General features: G+C 34.6%; 1 protein-coding gene across 2 annotated transcripts in view; it reads left to right on the top strand.

Moving 5' to 3' along the window:
* The window catches only part of GPM6A (glycoprotein M6A), a 139,651-nt gene that overhangs the window by 85,404 nt on the left and 38,155 nt on the right, over positions 1-16,092 (top strand). For both annotated transcript variants that reach the window (XM_037389971.1, XM_037389962.1), the window contains exon 2: positions 8,444-8,636. In XM_037389971.1, coding sequence (XP_037245868.1) covers positions 8,596-8,636 — 41 coding nt within the window. In that variant the 5' untranslated portion in view covers positions 8,444-8,595. The remainder of the gene's footprint in view (positions 1-8,443; positions 8,637-16,092) is intronic.

Genomic DNA, 16,092 nt, shown 5'->3' with positions numbered 1-16,092 from the left:
TAGTTCAGATATAAAATACATCTTTGATTTGGCTTTGAAAGTTTATTATACTAGGTGATGCTAACACAGAAATTATAGATCTCTCTGCAAGGCGGATTTGTTAAATATAGTTGTTTGAATAGCTCAGTGTTACTCTATTGCAGTCTTCTTGAAATAACATTTCTTCTCTATAGGTACTGTATTTCATAATACTACCACTGTGCATTAAAATGGAATTATCTGGAACCCATTTAAGCAATCAATTTGAGATTTAATTGCCTTGAATATAACTGAAGAAATGTGTTTAATGCATATGATGAAAATGCAAATCTAAATTATATTTCTGATACAGAAGGTACTATGATGGGTTGTTAGTGATCTGGCTGAATTAAGTTTTTTCTCTAGTGAATGCAGATTTTTAAATATTACAGTTTGAACTGGAATTTTGGGTACTTAATAAAAGCAAGGGACAGTTCTGCATGAAATTATAGCTAATTTTAAGCAGTGAACAAAATTCACGAGTTCTGTTGCCCTTGTTCATGTTCAATTGTTATTGTTATCTGTTAATCAGAACAAGAGAATGTCAACACGAGAGTAAGGATGGAAAGGATTTTGTGTCATGTACTCTATTTTATTAGTGCTGTGTAATCTACAGAACCCCATACTTTGAATGAAAATAATCATGAATAGAAAGAACATTACAATTTATATATTCACTAAGAATAAAAAAAGGTATTTGTAAATCAGTTTGTAAAGTGGGTCTTTGAAGGTCATAGTAGTTTTCCCATTGAAAAAAAATACTTTACTATGCAATTTTCTATTTTAACAAATATTGGTGCAGCTGCCAGGAGGTTTTGCCAACTTAAAAAAAAAAAAAAAAAAGAAAAAAAAAGAAAAAGAAAGAGTTGAATTCCATGAGACACGTGAAATCACATTGGACTAGTGACCTAAGCTGTTCTTATTTCTAAAAATGTTCTATTAATAAGAATAAAAATATTTCTAAAATTTCTCAAATAATTGAGTTAAATTAGTTTAGGAAAACAGCTTTCTACAACAATGTATTTGTAAGTCTGTACTTTCCTAGTACATGTGCAGAACGATCTTATATTCATACAAGTTAGAGTAAATAAGCAGTTGATTATTTCAATTTTATTTCTGTGAGCCTACTAAGGAAAAAGCGCTAGATAGAACTGAACTAAGCTAGGTTGCTTACCTTTTGAACACTGTATTTCTTTTGCTTTAATGACTGCAGACAAGATTAAAAATATTTTCTGGAATTAAAATTATACTGAAGGACCAAATATTTCACCTTTATTGCTTCAGTTTCACCTTTTACAGCATTTAGCCACATACGAAGTCATCAGTTCTTAAAGGTGGCAATAAAATTGCGTCTTTTCTTACTAAAGGATTCCTCGCTTACACATTCAGTTTGTGCAGTCCCTTAAAGCTCCATTTTCAGACCACTTTATTGTACTTATGTTATTTTTATATTCTTTTTTTTATTATTTTGAAACATCTTTTAAAGATTTTACAACTTTTTATGTTGCTATAACTTCTGTATAACCTGAAGACAAAACAGTAATAAACATGACAGAAAATTGTGGATTTTTATGCTGCTATATTATTGTTATTATTGTTGGCTTGTGTGTGGGGCCTATGTATGTGGTGGCTTTCCACATCCATGGTGAGATAATCTCAACACCATCCAAATAACTGAAACCATGTTCTTTCAATAACTGAAACTTTCTATAAGTTAGAGAATGAGAGCATAGTCAGTCGGGATGGGTGTTGCAAGGGGAAATCTTTTGCTTCTTTATTGTTGGATGAGTTGTATTTCTACAGAGGGGGACTTCTGGTTGCAGGCTGCTGAAATGTTGATCCATCATATCTCACTTGGGTAACAAAGTTATCAAAACCAGTGCACAAAGATGATTTATGCGACATTTTTTTTTAATGCAAAATAATATAAAGGCAGACATCTGATGAAGGGATAGGTTTGTGAGAGCTACCTTCAAGATCCAGCATAACCAAACTGTATCCTCCCTGGTTAAAGTTGTCGTTTTGGCCAGTGGGATTCTTGCTAGCAAACATAAATTATAGTAGTTGTGAGAATGCATAATCTTAGGTATTTCAATTTAGTTTGCGAAATTCTGCATGTAAATAAGCAAAAGTCTTTCTATAATTCCTCTTAGCCTTGGTCCCATGTTGAGTGCAGCAGCTGATGCAATTATTAATTGCAGAATGACTGTAAAGGCCTAAAGAATAACATTTTGATTTTAGTATTAGCTGACATCCAATCACACTAAGAAGATAACAAGCCAAAGTAGATCCAGTAATGATACAGAATTTAAGGTGTTATGATAATACCTGCATATTTGTTTTGTATTTTCTTGCAATTAGTTGTCCTTTTCCCTGAATATCCTTTTGAGATTTTCTGTGGGCATTATTCTACTCTTCTACACATCATGTTGCTTATAACAGTTTAATAAAATACTGTTATCTCTTTCTTTTTCCACTGTAGTCTTAACAGCTAGTATTTCAGAATTCATTTTGTGGTAAATTTTGTTGCTTGCTAGGTAATTCTGTAATGGTAAACATTCTCAGGGAAAGCTAATTTAAATTAGAAGCTCACTCCTGAACAAGAATAAGAAAGGTAATTTAGTTGTTACTGGTTCATATAGCAAGGTGGTAAAGTTTTCCTCTAAATTCCAGAAGATCTTGTAAAATGGTGGAGGGTGGGAGTGTAGAGGGAATGATCCTAGCACACAGTTAGAGGGCAATCATGTGGGATGTGTATGTGGCACCTCTTGAACAGTTTTTTCAGATTACAGTACAAGGATGATCTTTGCTGGTTAATTTCCAAATGTTGCTTTACCCTTATTTGTTAAACTACATCTCAAATGTTTTATTTGTCTTCTGTACTTGGGACAATATCAAGGGAGCTGGATTTTGCCTGTTGCTCTGCTATGATGCCTTGGAGAACAGTTTCAGATCAGGAAGTCATGCCGCATGTTGAAAAATTTGGGACTTTGTTGGTACTAGATCTAAGTAAAATTACTGCTCTTTGTTCAGTACTATCTGTTTTGATGGATGTATTTATCAATTAAAATATTACATAACGGTAGCTTGACTTCATGAGGTTAAGGATAGCTTAATCAAATTCAGAACTAAATCTGCACGTTTCATGATGGTCTGTGAAACTGTATTTGAATCGATTGGCCGTGAAAGCTGTGTGACAAGTGGTACAAATTTAGAAATGAAAAAATGCATGCCTAGAGAGGCATAGAAGACACAGAAGATTTTCTTATTTTGTTTTCCATTTCAAGTTTAGTTCTCTTACATTTTGCTTAGGGTCTGCTGTCCTGCCTCCTAATATTAGATAGAAAAATCTTAAAGAAAAATAAGTTAAGCAAAAATATCATTAAAATGTTATATGATCTTCAGAGGTACTTGTTCCTATTGGAGATGTAATTATCTGTGATTAATCAGTAATGCATTGAAGATGTAGTTATGTGATTAATCATCCTAGATGTTCTAGCTTAAAATTCATTGCAAAGGAGGAAAAAAGCAAAACCAGAAAATCTTTCTGTATTCTCTCAGTTTATTATTTTTAATATATTTCTTTTTAATATTTATTTTCGCCATTTTAATTTTTCCATAGAAATCTGGGGTGGATGGGTTTTCTTAAAAGTTTGTGTAAAAGATATTACCATAATTGCATTCTGAAGCTGGTTATGATATCATTGTTTAAACTGCAACGGCTTAATGTGGCAAGAGATATAGGTTCTGAATCTCTCTTAAAAAAAATTCTAAAAAATTAAATAAATTAATGCACTGGCCAGAAATGGATTGTGTGTTTTATTTGTCATTTATATATGTCCTGATCTGCACTGAGATGTAAGAGTTTGCATATCACTAACACACCAACAAAGAAATGATTGTTGCAGTGCAATTTGTGTGCATAACCAGCATGTAAATGACAAGGACAATTCCTGCTTTTGCTCCTGATCTAAATCTTTTGCCTTCTTAGTGTAGAGAAGAGATCATATAAACAGACGAGGTCATCCTATGTTTTGCTGGTGCAATTGGAGATTTGTTAGAAAACTTGCACACAAAAAGCAGCATAGAAGAGGTATGCACAGATTTAGCTGTATAAAGAACACTTCATGAGCTTTTTAAAGCAGAAGTTTATATACCTATGTCAAGAGTATTTCTGATAGAGACAGTAATAATTGTACTAGGAAGGGCAGAGGTAGTTGTCTATGAGGTCTTTGCTGACTGGAAAGTGGATCTATGTAATGCAACATTAATGGTGCACTATTTTGATAGCTGAATATAGCCAGTATTTGGAGTTATATTGTACCTATGTAAAATAAAATTAATTGTCTCGTCATCTTCTATGTATTTCATTATCACATTTTCTCTGTGGAATGATTTATAATAAAATATAATAATAATAAAAAAAAGAACTTACAGTTCTTCATGTTGAAAGCTACAAAGAATAGTGTTTTGTATTACCTCCTATGGTTTATTTAAAAATACATAGTCCCAGGAGATCTAGATTTTTATCTGAGAAAAAATATCAGTAAACATAAGCAAAATAAAACCAGAAAATGCTGAATTATATTACACCAAGGTTATTGTGAAGGCTTATTGTTCAGAGTGAACTGTTTGAAAGTTACTGAAACCTGTATTTGCAGATGAAAACAAACATCAAAGGAACATACAATCTTTTTTATCTTTCCTAGCAATTATTTCTGGGGCTGTATGTTTTAACTGCCTTATGAAGATGGTGTTCAGAGTTGTGAATGACTGCTTGTCTCACAGAGATGTATACACACATTGCACAGCTGAGTCACGTTGTGTACCGGTAGTTTAATATCATTGTGCAAGTTAAAATAGCATTTATATTGTTCTGTTATTAAACAGCTATTTTCACATACGGAAGAGCTGAAAGAAAAGAACTTGAGCAAGTGTTACCTACAGCACATTTACCTTCTGTGGAGTATGAACAATGTGTGATATCCATTTTAAAATCTTAGTCCCAGTTCACTGATTTTCTTTAGTTTTGAGTTGATTTGACAGCACTGAAAACTCTAGAGCTACTCATGAAGAAAGCAGTGAGAAAGGTACTAGGCCTATGGAAGAGTTGAATAAATGAACAAGGCCTTGAAAATACCTGATTATTTGTAAATTTCTTATGGTTGGAGGAATTTTTTCCAATAATTTTTGTATGAGTGAAAAGGTTTTGAATTGGTAAAATATACTGCTATTAAAAGCTTCCATCAATGGCTTATTAACATGAACAGTTCTAAGGTGAGAGAGGAATAGAAGCACTTTTTCTTTACAAACTATAAATCTGTTTCAGTTACTTTTCAAATTTTAAAACTATTGGGGAAAAAAATGTTTCTGATGAAATTTTCCATTGGATTGCACCTTATTACATCTCTTATCACTTTATGGTATTATACTGTTTTTACCTTATCCTGTTTTACGTTATTACACTGTTTCACTATAATAAAGCTAAAGTAATATTGCTGACCCTGAATTTTGGTGTAGTGTGTGACATCTGATTGTGTGCTCAACTCTCACTGGACCTAGTGGGTGAGGTACAGCAGCTTTAGGAGGTAGTGCACAGCCAGCTCCTTCCAGATAAAAATGCTCACACTATTAAATACAACAGTAATATGCAAGTGTGTCCTTAATGAAATTCATTCTGCTTCAGATTATTAGCTATTTTTGTTCTGAATAGTCATTTCTTTAACTTTCTCTCTGCCACTTTACCTGTCTCAGAAGGTGATAAAGAAATCTTAACACAATCTCTCTTCTACCTCCAGGCCCCAAGCTACTGCAATATTAAGAAATACTCTCCCTACAGTTCATATGTCCCTGTAAATACTTAGGTCTACTTTATTTTTTCATCTTTGATTTTTCAGGCTCTGATACATCACTCCCATTATCACTCTACTGTTATCTTCCCCCCCCCCCCCCCCCCTTTTAACTTTTTCATATAATGCTGACAGGTGTACAGCATTACTAGTTTCCTGAGGCTTTTTCTGCTGTTACCTTGTTCTGAAAATGACAAGTGGGCATTTTGTGATAAACTGATGTCATGCAACTATGTATGTCCCTGCAGTCCTTGTTCAATGTGAATATTTTCAATGTATATTTCTTATTTTTATGCCTTTTAGACAGCAAATTTTCCAGTGAAGAAACCTTTTCTAGTATTTGTGTAGGCTTTTAAACATTGAGGAATTAACTACAGTTATTGTTAGGGGTAGTCTTGGAAAACAGGACTGAAGGAATTATGAGAGATTTCCTGTATTTATCTGCATGCAGAATTAGTTACTCCAAATTACTCCAAGATGTTACACATTTATATATTTTCCTAGTCTGTTCCAAAGACCTCCCCCTGATGGAAAGCCCACAGACTTCCTGGGTGTAAACCCCTGTATTCTAACAAATGACTGAAGAAAGACACAAAGTGATCACTGGACATTTAAAGCCCAGTGCTGCTGAATAGGAAAACTACCTACTGTCAGTATAATCGGATGATGCGAACTGCAAGGAGGATATATCCTTCAACCAGTGTCACATATCCTTCAACCAGTGTCACATAGGCTTAGAGAGGGAAAAACCATAAAATGCTCTTACCAAAGTATTAGAAGAGGGAAAGGTGTTGCATCCATGTAGGTGTGTGATGGCTGCTGGAGTTGGGTGGCTTGTAAACAGGTTATTTAGTAAGACTTTGGCAGCAAAGTATATGGATTTGTACATTTTGCATTTGGTATTTTACAGTTGGCTGTGATACAGTAATTTGTCCTTAAAAGTAGTCTCAAGCTGTATCTTTCTTTCTGTTTTATACAGCTATACATAGTTGGGACCCTGATTTTTGAAGTCTGTCTTGTACAGGTTTAGTATATTCAATTATGTTTTTCTCACAGAAATTATCGAGCAGTTTAAATACTCTTTTGTAGTACTTGTATTTACAAAATATCAATAGAGGTTTCTATTTAACTAGAATGTGTATATATTTGAAAATGGCTTAAACTGTTATCTTCAGAGAGTCTTGTGTATAAATAGCTGCTCAATGTATATATATATATATATGTATGACAGATTGATATTTGTTCATTAAAAGCAGAAAATGGATGTTTGAACAGCCAGAGAGGAAATTAGTACTTTGGCTATTGAGGTTAAAGAAAATGACAACTTACTAACTTAAAGGACAAAATACAAAATTGTGTAGAGGCTACATGGACTTCAAGAAAAAAAGATGTACTTTCTTTAGAGAATGGTATTTTTGTGCCTTTTTGATTTGTTTGGGTTTTTGTGTTGTTGTTTGGGTTTTTTTGTTTGTTTTTTTAAATACATCTCTGGTATTGCTGTGATTTAGCTTAGCCTAAAGCTTTTGGAGCATGTTAAAATATATTGACTCACAGCTGATGAATATCTTATAAGTAATTTTTAATTCGGTATTGTCTGTATAAGCATTTAAAATTTATAGGCCACACTTTTTTTCTATCCAAATCCTTTTTGTCATAAACTGGTAATGCTTAGGAAAAATAAAACTTCTGGCTACTGAGTCGATGCATCTTTTCCTTCCCTCAGCCAGTGGTTTCTGCCTTCTCTGCTCTTCCAGAAGGGCATGGGAGTGCCTCACCATGGGAGTGGTGAGATTTGGGAGAGTCAGAGATGCTCCATTCATGAAACTGCTTGACAAACTATGCATGGTAGTCCCAGAAATTTGAGCACCCTTGCTGGGGAAAGGTTTTTTTTGGGGAACAAGGCATTGGTTTAAACACTCTGAAGGCTGGACAAAAGATTGGCCTTGTATAACTCAAAAGCAATTGGCCTCACTTAAGAAACATTGGACAGGGTAAAATACATTGAGAGAAAATTCAACTTCTATAATTGTTTCTAATTCTGTGCTTTTTTAGTGGATATCTTAATTTATTATTGTGAGGTTTTCAAATGGTGCACAAAGAATTGGTGCTGTGGGCAGAAGCAATTCTGTTGTCAGCACTGTAAAGATGAAGAAATGAAATAAACCTGTGGTGATGGAAGAAATTGAACTGGATATCCTTTTTTGGTGGTTTTCCTGTTATTGAGGATCCTCCTCATTAATCTGATAGGCGAGCAACAGGAATTGTGACTATAGGTATAACCTAGGATTGATATTGTAACCTACTCTGAGTAAAAAAATGACGCTGTACAAGAAATTGTTTAATGTTTCATGTTAATTAGATGTCATGTCTACATTTAATAGGTCAAGTAGCAACTGAGGAAACTCAGAAGTTGAATTAATCTGTGTCCTTTTCCAGATTTTCTGACATTATGGGTTGTTATACTTGACCTAATGTCTCTTTGGACTGCAGTCTTCAATTTTCAAAAGTATTTCTCAAAAGAAAAAGCTTACATTTTACTTTGTTGATATATTAAAACACAACTTTATTTCATGTAGGGTGCTTCGAGTGTTGCATCAAATGCCTGGGTGGTATCCCCTACGCATCTTTGATTGCTACCATCCTGCTGTATGCTGGAGTCGCGCTGTTCTGTGGTTGTGGACATGAAGCACTTTCAGGAACTGTCAACATTCTGCAAACCTACTTCGAGATGACAAGAGCTGCAGGAGATGTTATTGATGTCTTTACCATGTAAGTTAGGGTTTTTTTAATTGTTTCCTTTTCAAACTGCTGAAAAATTCCACAGGGGATATAAATTTGACTCAAGAAAATGTGTTGTAATGGGAATCATAGGAAGAGTGACTTTGATAGGCTCAGCAGATGAAATTTTGACAGAGGTGATATTTCTACTATTTACAAGCAATTTGTAATACTATTTAATATCCCATAGTTATAATTTATTACTAAAGGTTACTTCATATAATAATGATAAATCTCTTTCATACATGGAAGGCTTTATCCTTTTTTTCCTGTGAGATTCTTTGCTGAAAATGCTCTAAATAGACGTGGCACAAGTGTGTAACAAGTATCAGATTAGTTCTGGGAATAAATGCAATAAAGAAGTAACTGAAGAGTTTTGCAGAACCCTGAGACTCGAAATGTCAAAACCCTGTTGCCTCTGGTTTTCCTAGAATGCATCTGTTTTGAAGGTTTCATACTTTGCTGCTCCTGAAAACCTATTTCTGGAAGGCCTTTGTTTTGTTGAGCATTTCCTTCCCTTTGGTAAATTAATTACATTTAACAAAGTAATTTACTGTAACCTGAAATTAAATAACATATTTTCTAATCTCTTTAAAATGATGTCTTTAAAACGTGATTTTCTTAGATATTTGTAATCCAAATTGTTATCTGGCTGCTAATGATTGTAACTAAAGCTGAAGAATCCTATCCTCAAATTTTTAAACCTTTTCTTTTATTAATGCTTTTTTGATAAGTGATTTGATCACCCACCAAAAGATTGACCTCTTATCATTGATAGTTCCATGATAATGGCAGCTCAGTGCTTAGCAGTGATCAAAAAAGCAAACCAAGTACCAGGAATTACTGGGAAAATCATAGTGAAACAGAGAACATACTTATGCCATTGTATAAATCCATTTTTCACCCATGTCGTTAATGCTGTGTACAATATTGATGCCTAAAGAAGGCAAAAAGAGATTATTAGAGTTACAGAACAGAGGCTGAATGGTTAAAAATTGAGTATAGTAGGACTCTTCAATCTAGAAAGAGAGTGCTTAATAGCTGTTGGGCTAGAGGTCTGTAAATTCAGTGTTATGAATAAGGGCTGCAAGGTTAGATTATCTTTCATTTCCAGTACAGGAAGTTTGAGATATCAGAGGAAACTAGTGGGCTCCAGGTTCAGAAGGAACAAGTGATGGTTCTTCAGTTGCTGTGTAGCAGACCTGTGAAGCTAGTTGCATATTGTGGATGTCAAAAGTTTATATGGGTTCAAGGGAAGACTGGATAATTTTGGAAAACAAAGCCAGTTGGTTTCTGATGGCATGCAAACTTATCTAGCTCAGGAAGTCCCAGAGGCTAGAATAGCATTGGGGAGTTTATCATGTTGAATTGCCTGCTCTTACTTTTTTTATATTTATAGTTTGCGATAGGAAAATGGACAAGATATATATTTGATCTGACTTGGTACCACTGTTTTCACAATACCAAGACACAGAACCTTAAATCTCTTAACTTGCGTAGTGCTATATTATCATCATTTGTTCAAAAGCTTCTCTGTTGGATGTTAGCTGTATTGTTTGTGGAATTAGTAGCCTGAAGGGAGAATGTACCAGTAGGTATGCCACAGCTATGTATATATTAAAATTTCTTCTTAGGACTGAGGAATTTAGATTTTCTTGTATAACAATATATTGGGTTGATGGGAAGTATGTGACTTCTGCTTTGCCTTTTTGGCTTGTCATTTAGAATAATGGGTCTGACTTGACTTGGCAGCTAAGGTTCATTGTTATCCTGAATGAAAGATCAGTCATTTTATTAGGTTGTAACTTATTTTATTAGTCCCTAGGAAGCCATTAGTGCAGAACAGCCACAAATCAATGCTTTCTCATCATAGCAAGTTTTCCAGCTTCCCTCTGTCAAATACTTAAGTGAAAATATCAGTCAGAAGATGTAGTTCAAATACATATAATTCAGTGGAAATTATTAAGGAACTGTAAAGGTGATTATTATTTTTTTTCTTGGCATTTAATTTTTTGGCTTAGCTAGTAGCTTTTTATTTGTTTGGTTTTTTTGTTTACTTAAAGGTATACTAAACCCTATTCTTCCCTTGCTAGACCTGCTGATATTGGAATTTTGGTTTATTCAGTTGTGAAAGATGTCTCTAAATTTATGTCTTAAAAGGTGGAGAGGCAAATATTTTGACTAAAAGTGGAGGACTCATTGTTTTTAACTGGATAAACTGTGTGATTCTCAAAGAAATTTGCACACATTAATTTTCTACCTGCTTAAATAGATATTACCCTACTTTTTAAAATAATTTGTCAGGAGAAGTAATGCATGATATTATGTCAGAACTATTGATTAACAGTTGGCAGCACAAAAGCCCTATAGCAATTATATTGCTTTGAAAGGCCAAAAAGCAGAAAGAAAAAAATACGTAAGTAGAAACAAACAGTGCAGTGCCTACATTCTTAAAACTATATATATTGAAATAAAACCTACTTTATTGTTCTGATTAGAAATAATAAGAATTAAAAAAAGTCTAGCAGTGTGCCCTACTAAATTATACCTTTTTAAGGTTATTTAAGACATTTTAGCTCTTAATGCTTCTAGAGCTGTGAAGTGTCTCCGGCTAACCTGGAGTCTGAACTGTGATAAATGTGCTAAGCAGGTGCTGCAGTGGAGTGAAGTGTGTTAGATTCTGTTTAATCATGCTTATGGTTTCTGTCTATATTTTTATTAGCACAGTAGATTTCAAACGTCATTCAAAACAAAAATCAATCCCTATCTGAGAGCTGCTTATGTGGGTGGTAAAGAGATAAGGGTTTTTTAACTGTACCCACAACTGTGTGTGTTCTGAATTCAAATAACACAACTCACAAGCCACTCTATATCTTTTATCTTTGTCATTACAGTTACTCATTGCAATTTAAAAGAAGCAGAAGATGCCTGTGGGGAAAGTAGGGCATAAACAAGAGCTGAAACACTCTTTATGTACCTAAAATAAAAGCCAAAGTCCCTAAATCCAACAAAGCCATTCAGAAATGTCCATATCAATGTACCTGAGGGAATCAATGGCCCTAAATGTTCCTGCCTTGCCTCCTCTCAGCCTGCCCATGGTCTCTGTGGCCCAGGACCCCATTTCAGCCAGCCTGGGGGACTCAGATCCTCACCCTGGACTCACCTGGCCATGAGGCTCAGACTGCCCTGGCTGCCTTTGGCTGCCCTGTTCCCTGTCTGGGGAGCTGGGATGGGACCCGGCTGTCCCATGGAGATCCTTCATCCCACGTGGTGCCCCAGTGTTTGGGGAGAGATGAATTAATTAAGAATCTGCAATATGCCTTGAAGTCCCCTTGGAGGGCTAAAAGCCAAGAGCAGCAGCCCCATGGAATAGAAGAGGCAGTCTGAGTGCCTGCTCTGCAAAGTGGACATGGTCCATGATGCCAGCTCCCTTTATCTAAGTTCAAATAATATATAGCAGCTGCAGTTCATAACTGCTTTGGAAATAGTAATAATTAGTAAATATTTATAATTGTAAAAATAAAGAGCAAGTTTTGCATCTGGTTTCAAAATTCCTTAAATGCCAAGCAGTTAAATCAGTTTTCTCAAAGTTATGATTTTCTTTCCTAGTTAAAATATGGAATGATCATGGTCAATAATTCTGAGGTATTGGAGACATCCTGGAGACATGCGAGGTGCGGCAGAGATGGTACTTTTATAGCACAGGTTTACAGTACAGAATGCTGTTTTGCTTGCTTTTTATGAGGGGGAAAATACAAAACCAAATTTGGCCTGTAATAGGCTGGTAAAAACAATAGTTTCTAAAAAATAACAATTATTTTTTTTTTAAAAAAAATATTTTTTCTCAAAGTACTGGATTACAGCCTGACTTGAATTTCTTCAGGGTGATGTAGGTAAAACTAAACTCTTTAAAACTAAAATAAATCAAACATATTCAAATTATGAGAACACATACTGTACAGACAGGTATTCCTTATGAAGAGAACACATCTTCAAAAATCACAAAGCTGAATGAGGTAGACTCCTGTCTTTACACAGTTATTTCTAAATCCATAAACCTTTAATAAATTAGATGTTTATAAAAAACATTTGAAATTTGAAATCTTTCCATTGGGACTAACCACTAATTATATTGTTTTCTGAATCACTTTTGTGAAACTTCATTCTCCATAGTCCCAGACTTCTTTACTATTGACATTATCACTGCTGTAACAGTAGCTGCTTTTTTTTTTCCCTACCCCCTCCCCAAGTGAAGGAATGCCTTTTTTCAGGATTTAATGTACAGAAGTTATAAGCTGTTGTTTGGGATGTTGATTCCTTCAGTGGATGTAGAATGGTTATTTGAGTTCCTTGTGATTCAAAGGGATCCTAAGACAATAAGTATGGTGGTTTAAATTATCCTGAAAACTGTCTTTATGATATTTTATCTGTAAGAGGTGAAAGGTTTATGTTGCCTACTTTATCAGTTTAACAGCTCTGTAGGCTTCACTGAAACTGAGTAATCTGCTTGAGACAGATATGGTATTCAGCCATTCTTCAAATAACTTAGTAAACTGCAGTGAACACTGTATCTGCAAAGTACTGTGTAGGACTAGGTTTGCTTACTTAATCATTGATTTTGGCAAGATTTCATAGTCAGCAGAAATAGGTGTATGATTGTCAAACATGTAGTGTATGAGCTGGATTTTTGTATTTTTCTGGTGTTTGGAACAAATTCCAGAAGATGTTCTTTAGGAAATCAGCAGCACAAGGTGTTTCGTGTATTTCCCAACAGCTTCTTTTCGTGGTTCTTTCTCTTTAGTATGCAAGGCCAGTTAGTGCCATCTGTCACCTGTTTGTGATATATAGACCACAAAACAAGGGAATCACGGTCTTAGAGTGGAAAATGAAGAAATCTTTCTGACAGAAACATTAACAACATTATCCTACTACAGTCAGAGCTAATTCAAGTCATTGTAAATTCACTTCCTTTTAAAGGTGTGAAACCAAATAGTAAACTAAGTTACAATCTGTAAGTCTGTTGTCACTATCTTCTCTGTTGGAATTGTCACACTCTACTGGAGCCACCTTCTTACAGCTAAAAGTTTCCTTCTTCTCAAAATGTGAACGCCTGTGTTTCAAATGCTGTTGTGTCCAAGTTTGATGCTTGCTGATAACCTTCCTGTTAGTCAGTGTATAGATGTTGTTTATTAAAGGGATATCATGTAGTAATATATGTATATGTGTGTAACAGCTTCCTTTTGAGGAAAAACAAAAGAGAATGCATAGAAGCTTTTATATGCCACTCTTAGTGTTTGAAACCAGTCCTTTGAGAGGTAGATAAATAGATGTTATTCTGATGTCCTGTTCTTTGGTTTTGTTAGTTTTTCAGCTGTCACAAGTTAAATATTGGTACCACTAAAAATATTATTGTTATCATTAATATTATTACACTAATATTATGGAACACTGTGAAAGGTAATACAATGAGACCTGTAGTAAAAGCTAGGTGGTATGAAATGCTATATTTATAAATATTTGAATTAGACCATGTGATGGTTCTGTTTTAGTCGTCAGCTTAGTACACACTGGTACTAATCCAGTCTTCCCTCTGCATGTTTGTTCTGTTACAAAAGCCTGGCATTCTTTAAGTTTAAACTTAAATAGTGTTTAAAACATAATTTGTATCATAGGAAGCAAAACATGTAAGGCTCTATCAGGACAAGCGATTGGCTAACCTATGCAGGGCTATGTCATATGTCACAACAACCATCCCAAAGAGCCCTGGAGAATGATCCTACTGGTTCTATCAGGAGGAGATTCATCTGCGTACCAATTCCGCTGTCTAAGCCAGCAAAACAGGAAGAAACAGGAAAGAAGTGGAGATGTACACAGGTTGCATGTACCAAACCAGACTGCCTGTGGTTGAAGCCAGGCTTGTAGAATCATTTGTTTGAGATGTGTACTGCCTTTTTGGAGGTGTATACTGCTTTTTGTTAAGGATTGTTTTCACATGCCTGATTATGTAATAATATCCAAGTAGTTATTTAAACAATAGTTTACTTTTCCTTTATATAACAAATCTGTTGCCTGGGGAGTATGATCTAAAGTTTTTAGATTCGTATGTGTAAAATTAGCATTAAAAGGTTCTTATAAAATGATAGTTTTATATAAAAATTAATTATTTTATAAGTATGCCTGTTAGATGTTTGCTTTTAGTTAATAGGTTTTATTGTTGCATTAGATCAATTTGATACCTCTAAAATACCTGTGAAAAAGTGATGTATCTGAAAAATGTTATAAATATCAGCAAAAATGTTTAATTACAAATTATTTTGCAAATGCAATGCTTGGAAACTATCTTTAAAATACCTGAATATTACTACATTGATACATGTGAATTATAGTTGCTTCTGTGACAGAATATTGTTTTCTATTAATCTCATTTTACCTAAGTATTTTAGAAATCCTAGCTTTTTATGTAGTACTGTGTGCCTACTGTATGCAGCACAGGCGCATAATCTTGCACTACGAAAAATGGACAATGATGGGCTGACAACTACCTTATTCTAACCCTCTTTTGAAATCTACAGAGAACCTTCCCTCTTAGTTTTTTTGTGATGTAAGTTCTGAAGATGTAGTCCAGAATTAAGCAAAGGAGTCATATGGCTACATATACATTAGAAAGCATTGTTAGTTAGCACGATAGAAACGGTTTCATAGACCCAAATACTTGGTGCTAATAACATTCTGTTCATACAGTATTTATTTCAGGGACTTAGTCTGGACTCAGTCTTGCCTGATACAATGAACATCCATTAGTGGCTGTAGCACAGCAGGAGCACTCCTGGAGCATACTTACGATTTAGCTGAATTGGAAAGCGAGTCCAGGTTGTGCACTCTGACAAACATGATGCAAACCATACCTCAATAAGTAGGGACAGCTGCAGGATTTGCTCAAAAAAACCCAACAAACAAAACCAAACAATTACTGAGCCAAAACACTAATGGGGATGTACCCATAATCCCTACTGCTGTAAAGTTAAAGGTTTGTTCACTGAACTCAGTGGTAAAAAGAATTCTAAGTAGGCTAATGAGAGTTCTCACTGAGTTCTTGTGCCTGGATTCTGACTATGTGTAGAAGAATGAAGTTATCTTTGCAAAGAAGGCCTAACTTTGGCCCATCTGTCTTTGACAGGAACTATAGGAGAAAGCACAATGTCATCGAAAGATGCATTTTTCATTAAAAAAACCAACACAGTTTACTTAAGGAGAACAGTTTCTATTTCACTGGAATGGTTCAGTCACACGTAAAAAGCAACACTGGACAAATATAGCATAATAAAGATTAAGGGCAAAACATTTTAGATCTGGTATCATTCAGTAGATGCATCAGGTCTGACAAAACATGCCAGCAGTTGAGAATATGACTTTTGCAAGATTATACAGTGCCGAAAAGTTACATTTA

The sequence above is a fragment of the Falco rusticolus genome, chromosome 1, assembly GCF_015220075.1.
Source record: "Falco rusticolus isolate bFalRus1 chromosome 1, bFalRus1.pri, whole genome shotgun sequence".
NCBI lineage: Eukaryota > Metazoa > Chordata > Aves > Falconiformes > Falconidae > Falco > Falco rusticolus.
This window is presented reverse-complemented; position numbering and strand designations above follow the sequence as displayed.